Consider the following 6,910-nt stretch of genomic DNA (forward strand, 5'->3'; position numbering starts at 1 on the left):
CTTAGTGTCATGGTGCCGTGGTAGAAAATTGCAAAATCACCAAAATGTTCAAAAAGTTAAACTTGTATAACAGAGATTCATTTCACACAGAGTGCTTTTTAGGCATTTATCATTGTTAGTTTTGGCATAAAGATAGTGAAAAAAACAAGAACATTATAACAAAAAGGGATTGTTAAAACTGAAAGGTAGTTTTATTTATCTGATCACCGAGAGCTTCCACACAGCAAAGACCACTAAAGATCATTGCTAAGGCAGCTGGATGTTCAGTGTTTTAATGGAACGTCAGGTGGAAGAAAAACGTTTCAAAAGTAACAGAAATATTGACTTCAGGAAGCTTGGGAAGCAAAACCTATTCATATTCAAGAGAAGTTTAAAGCACAGACTGGAGACAGTGTTTCAAGAGCCACTACACAGACATATTTAGGACATAGGAGAACAGGGACTGGAAAGTTGTTCAGTTATTTAAAACCCTATTTTGAGAGGAAAGTCAATTTTGCATTTCATTTGGAAATTATGGTCTGAGAGTCTGGAGGAAGAGTGGAGAGGCACATATCCAAACTGCTTGAGGTCCAGCAGGAAGTTTCCATTGTCAGTAATGATTTGGGGAGCCATGTCATCTGCTTATGCTGTCAAGAGGAAGATGAGACACTGGACCCAACATGGCAGCTTAAAGCTGCTATTTAAGCAACCTGGGCTTCCTAAATACCTCAGCAGGTTCATAGGCGAAATGCTTCCATGCCACGCCACACTGATGCAGTAACTTGTGGAAAGGGAGCCTCAAAAAATTGCATATACTGAATATGGCTATAATAGTCAGTAGGCTGTCTACTAGAAACCCTTTTGTATGTTCTTATGTAATACTCCAATGTTCGGAGAAAGTGAATCCATCAAAAATTTACAGAAATAAGCACTTAAAATGTATCTCTCCGTATACAATGATCAATATGAGCTTTGTATTTTGAACTAAAATTACTGACATACATTATAACTAATTTAATGTGAAGACCCTGTAGTTTGATTCATTTTCTTTAACATCACACACAAAGAAGACATACATAATGAGGCTTTTATTTTATTTTTACATTCATCTTTACAGCTTTTAAAGCTCAAAGTTTAGAGAAGACTGATGACGACGTCCCTGCAGGTGCATCATTTGCTTGCGTATGCCATGATTTGCTCCTGAAAGAGGAGATGAGGGACAATTTTACAAACATACTTCACAGATGCGTGTTAGGACAGAGTCGCGCCGACTGTAAACTCGTGAACTCGCAGGATTTAAAATGGAAGAAAATGTCACTTTTAACTTAGCGGCTCCATAGTGAAACGCCTTCCTGAGCAGTTACAGTCGTGTCGGTCTGAATCACTTAGTAGGAAATAAAGCCGTTTCACATGAGCGGTCACTAATAAAAAGGAGTGTGAAAACGCAAGCCAACACCACTGTCCGCTGCCCCGGGGCCAACAGTGCACCCCACCCACACACTTTTGGTAACACTAAATTTGGGGCTAAACTTAGATGCTATAGTAGTAGGTTCAGAGGCCTTAAAATTATAGACACGGCTACAGTAAAGCTCCATGTAATCAGAACAGAGGGCGGAGGGTGGGGCCACAGAATGGGCGGAGCTTTTGGCTTGACAGGTGGTTGACGTTCTCAGGTTGGCTCAGTAGAAGTGGAAGCTTACTTTTAGAGTCGGGAGCATGTTGGTGGCCTGCAGACCGAAGGTGCGTAGGAGAACCGCAGGAGCTGCGTTGGTGGAGTAAAGACGCTTCATGAGGTCAATGGCAGTCATCATGGGCAAATTGTGCCGCTGACGTTCCGTCTCGTATTCTAACAAGTGCTGTATGGCTCCTGTGTGCAGAAAATCTTACAGTTAAAGCACTTCAGAGAATAAGCCTTGCTCATATTATAGTTTTCAGTCAGGTGGAAGCTTGCAAAATTTTAACGGTTTGGTATATAATGATTGTTTGTTTGCTTTTTGTGACCTTCAGTATTTTTGCCAATGCCTGCTGGCTTTTAAAGTGTGGACTTTGACTAAGCCGCTCTAGAACATGAATATGGTTTGATGTAAACTACTCTGCTGTAGCTTTCGCAGCACATTTAGGGTTGTTGAACCTTCACCCCTGTCTCAAGACTTTTGCCGTGTTAGACATGTTTTCTTCCAGGATAACCCTGCATTTAGCCCCATCCATCTTTCCTGAAGCTTCCCAGCAGGATGCTGCTGCCACCACCACGTTTCACTGCAGGGAAGGTGTGATAAGCAGTGTTAGTTTTGCATGTTGGTCAAAAACGTTCAATTTTGGTCTGATCTGCTCAGATAACATTCTTCCACGTTAACCGTTTCTGTTTTCCCGGAATGGATTGTGTTTTTCTTGAAACTCGAGATCTCTTGTGGCTTTCTGTCAGCCACTTTCTTTTTTACTTCTGTTAGCAACTCTTCCATAAGAACAGGTTTGCAGAGTGCAAACTAATAGGTGTCCTGTCAACAGATTCTTCCACCTGAGCTATGATTTGTGCAGTTCCTCCAGTGCTCTGTGAGGTGTTTAAGGTTTGGCATATTGTTTTGCAACCTTAAAACTTCTCCACAACTTTATCTATGATCTGTCTGCTGTGTTATTTCTTCATCATGTTAACTAATGTTCTATTGTGACTTCCAACGGTATTTTGATGCAGTGGATTGTATTTAGGGGTATTAGAGTAAAGGGGATATGCCAGATATTTCAGATTTCTATTTGCACCAACTTTTGGAAACCAGAAATCCTTCTCCTTCAGAGTAATACCCCACTTTGTGTTGGTCTGTTCAATAAATTCTCAATCCAATATATTGGCTTTAGTGGCAGTAACAGGACAAAAATGAGAAAGCCAGAAAACCTGCTTCTTTTTAAAGATTAGTACTACACGTTGGGTTGGAACAGCGGCCATGGAAACTAGCTCAGAGCAAACCACTTGTTGTCTGTTTGAAGTTCTCACTGACCCAGGTCCTTCCCATTAAAAGCTGCATGGCTCAGGAGATGTGTGAGGCAAGCCACATCCCCGAAACCCAAGTTGACTCCCTGACCTGCCAGCGGATGGACACGATGTGCTGCATCTCTGAAAACACAAACATACCATCATGGACATCATGCTGTTCCACAGACAGTCAATATTTCATGCTTTCATACAAGAAAGAAGCTAAAAACAGGCGCAACCTTTAAAAAGCAGATTTGTTTGGGGGTGCGAAGCTGTGATGTGCAGAGCATCCTCGTCTTACCCGATGAGAGCCACTCTGTGCCTGATGTACTCTGACGCGTGACCGACTCCCAGCGGGAACATGACTCTGCTTTTCGGGCCGATCCCCGCCACACTCGGTGGAAGCTGTCGTGGTGAACCGGCGGAAGGCATAATGGCTGACAGGGCGCCCCGGAACAAAGCGCCGGCTGTCTCAATTAGGTCTGACTGATTCTCAATGCTCCACTGTCACAGACATATTCACACAGAGACAGAAAACAGGCATTATTCTCATGAGTGGACAGAGAATCGAGTTGACACAGGGAGTAAAAAAAAAACTTGAGGCCAGCAAAATAGCTACCACCCCCTCCTTCCTAACTAACTGGTTTGGCAGGGCCTCAGGAGCTCGGCTAATTGAAAGAAGATGCCGGCCAGGCAGTGCAGTTGAATTAGCTCTGTTTGAAAAACATTCCATGCAGTAATGGTCGACACTGGAAGACCACAGGTTTAATTAGCAAACCAGGCTTAAAACCAAGCGTGACTCAGTCGTGGTGACCCCATCCATCAGGAAGGCGAGTAAAAATAGCCACCTTGGGAAAACGGAGGTTCTCCCAAACGTAGAAAAAACACACAAAGGTATATCAATCCTGCAGGGAAATTATTATTATTATTCTATTTGGTTTTGGCCCAAACTCCAACGAAGATGTTTGTGTGAGTCACTCAAAAAGAGGTCAACATGCAGGTGTTTGGAGAATCCCCCCCACGCACAGACAGAAATGTCGCAACATCTCACTGACTGACCTGAATACTGACTGTAAATAAAACAGAAGTGAGACTGTTAGGTCTAAGTTTTCTCTGGACAAATTTATAGATTTAGGGTATATTTCCACGTGAATGCTTATTATTTTATTTTGATTCTTTATTTTTATATTTAGTCATATTTCAATTACAATATCACACCTATAAATCTTTTTTTATAAGTTTTATATAGCTTATTGTGTTCACTAATATTTAATACCTGGGATGGAGTCAACAAATTGGCAATTTCCCCTCGTAATCAATAAAGCATAATCTATTCCAGACTCACAAAGGCTGAGTTGATGGCGTCGACGAAGCTCTCCTCGTCCAGCTCCAGCAGCTCCTCTGCAAGGTGATGGCTGGTTGACCACACCAGTGAGCTCTTTGTGTCAGAAAGCTACACACAGATAGCAGCATCATCAGATACTTCTGCAACAGGTGGATACTTTTCAAGAAATAACTACGACTGTTAAAAGTGAGAAAGATTACCGGTAACATAGCAATGGGTCCAGTTGGGAGAAACCTTTGCCAGGCAACATTGTTCTCTGTGGGCTGAAACACACAAACCAAAGTATTAGTTTTGCTGCAATGTATGTTAAAGATACATTGCAAAAATACTGAACTTTGACACATTTCAGGGTGTTGCGACCACACACAATGTTAAAAGTTGAGGTTTGCTGTAGGCACTTGTTTTGCCACAAATTTTCAATTGAATTTAGTTCTGAATTTTGACTGGGTGTCCTTCCAGATGTTTGGATCTCCTATCTAAACTGTGGAAGAAAAACTTGCAATTTTAAGAAGATGGACTAAACAGCTTGAGATATTGTAGATTTTATTTACTAACTGGATGACCTCTGGATGGGATGGGATTTTATTTATGATTATCATAATAAAGAGTAATATATGCATATTTATGCACACGACATTTTTATTTTTACTTAAGGCTTATTAGATTTATTATGCTTCATTGAACAGGTTGCTGCTCAATGAACTGGGTTGCTATGAAACAGTGCCTGTTGAATGTAACTTATTGGGAGGTTTTTGAAACGGGTCATTTTCCAGACACCAAAAAACATCTTGCCAAAAAGCGGTTTCCTGTGTTTTTAGGCACTTGGGCTGTTTTTAGAAGTAGTAGAGAACCAAATGGAAGCATGAAAACATGCAAAATGTGAATTTGCATAACAAGTCCCGTTTAAACCATGTATTATAATTATGAAGCTTTATGTTGGCTTATTACATCAAACCTTAAAAAAGTAATAATACCTCTGACAGATGTAGCACTGCAACCACAGCAGACTGGTCATAGTTCCACTTGACTGTGGGTATTCCCAGTTTCTGCCTCACCATTGAATTTGGCCCATCAGCACCAATCTGCAAAACACAAGAGTAGAAAACTCAGAAGGAAAGGATGTAAAAATAGTAATTGTTTGTATGGTTCAGTTTGAAATACCAGCAGCTTTGCTTGAAGAGTTTCTCCATTAGCCAAAGTGACCTTCACCCAGGGGATGGACTCGGCTGCGTGATGAGGCATTGGCCATGTGTACTTCACCACTTTAGACTTGTACTTAACTTGCACGTTTTCTGACAACAAGAACACAGAACATGTGACTTCTATATATACATATATATATGCATATACACAAGGAGCCAAAAGAAAACTGTTACTGAAATTACAGCTACAAAATGTGTGAGTTTCTCACATCAAAAGGGGTAAAATTGGCTTTATGAATGCATCATCTTACTAAATCAGTAATTTGCTACTGAAAAGAAAAAAAAAAGTGAAAGAATGCCTATCTTGCAGCCAAAGTGGGGAAAGATCTATAAACCACCCCATAAAACACTACTGGTTTTCCTCGCTGGCGCGTGGTAACTGCCAGGCTTTTCATTTGACAATCTCCTTAATGGCCTTGGCCTGCCGCACTACACTGACTAATAGTGTTTACCTACAAGCACGCCACTCTGCACTTTGGAAATGCTGCCAGCGTCTTAGATTTTTGCACTAAAGCTGCCACTTTTCCCAAAAATATCAGCATCTGGACATCCCACACATGGAAGGATTCTGGCTCGTGCTGACTTGGAGCGGGACCCATCCGCAGAGCAGCTACTGGTTCCTGCAACACGGTTGTCAAATATGGGTTTTCTCTGATCGGAACGCATGGTTACATTGAAAACAGCTGGCGGGGGGACCGCATTTTTTTTTTTTTTTTCTGCATGTAACTGCATCTTCAGCATAACATTGTGAAGGCTAAAATGAGAGCAGGGACACATGCGAGGCACATGAGGCAAAAAACGTGCCGCGACCACATGCCTGCCGTTTGGTGTGAAATGTTGAAAACTGTTTATAAATATGCCATTTAAACTGTCAAGCACATAGCAGAGAGTTTTTATTTGCTCAGATGTCAACAGAGCCACACACTGTAAGTGACTGTGTGTGTCGGGAGGGATGGCAGACCTTAGGAGCACATGGCAACTTTAAATAGGTCACTGGACCAATGCACGTGTCCTCAGAGGGTGCCGAGATGCTGCAACTCCCAAAATGTGAGTTTTTATTGAATTTGAAGGAAAAACATGGATGGCTCCAAGAGCTTGTCTTTAAAAACACTCATAGAGAAAGAAGACAAATAAAACCAGAGGACAGAAAGGGATTCAGATGGTGCCAAAATCAACGCTCATTAAGCAAACTGGAGAGAAAATCTTGCTACTGTGTGGAACTTCATGTTTTATTCACATTTATTGCAGAAAAAAAGGTACTAAACATGTCTCCACTGGTTAAATACTTATTAAGAAAGACTTTGTTAGTCAGCTTTCAGACATTTCCTGCCTGGAGAAATTAGTCTCATCCATTACTGGTGTGATTTTGATGTGTTCTTGCGCGCGCGCACGCACGCACGCACGCACGCACGCACGCAC

The 6,910-nt window shown here is 41.6% G+C and overlaps 1 protein-coding gene across 1 annotated transcript in view; it reads right to left on the reverse strand.

Moving 5' to 3' along the window:
* Positions 1-1,050: 1,050 nt before the first annotated feature.
* The window catches only part of coq6 (coenzyme Q6 monooxygenase), a 14,361-nt gene continuing 8,501 nt past the window's right edge, over positions 1,051-6,910 (reverse strand). The window contains exons 5-12 of the mRNA XM_008400213.1: positions 5,451-5,581; positions 5,264-5,371; positions 4,490-4,552; positions 4,290-4,397; positions 3,246-3,448; positions 2,970-3,085; positions 1,680-1,846; positions 1,051-1,179 (exon numbers count right to left, since the gene is read on the reverse strand). Of these exons, the coding sequence (XP_008398435.1) occupies positions 1,150-1,179; positions 1,680-1,846; positions 2,970-3,085; positions 3,246-3,448; positions 4,290-4,397; positions 4,490-4,552; positions 5,264-5,371; positions 5,451-5,581 (926 nt within the window). The 3' untranslated portion in view covers positions 1,051-1,149. The remainder of the gene's footprint in view (positions 1,180-1,679; positions 1,847-2,969; positions 3,086-3,245; positions 3,449-4,289; positions 4,398-4,489; positions 4,553-5,263; positions 5,372-5,450; positions 5,582-6,910) is intronic.

The sequence above is a fragment of the Poecilia reticulata genome, linkage group LG22 (genome assembly GCF_000633615.1).
Source record: "Poecilia reticulata strain Guanapo linkage group LG22, Guppy_female_1.0+MT, whole genome shotgun sequence".
In the NCBI taxonomy this organism is placed as follows: Eukaryota; Metazoa; Chordata; class Actinopteri; order Cyprinodontiformes; family Poeciliidae; genus Poecilia; species Poecilia reticulata.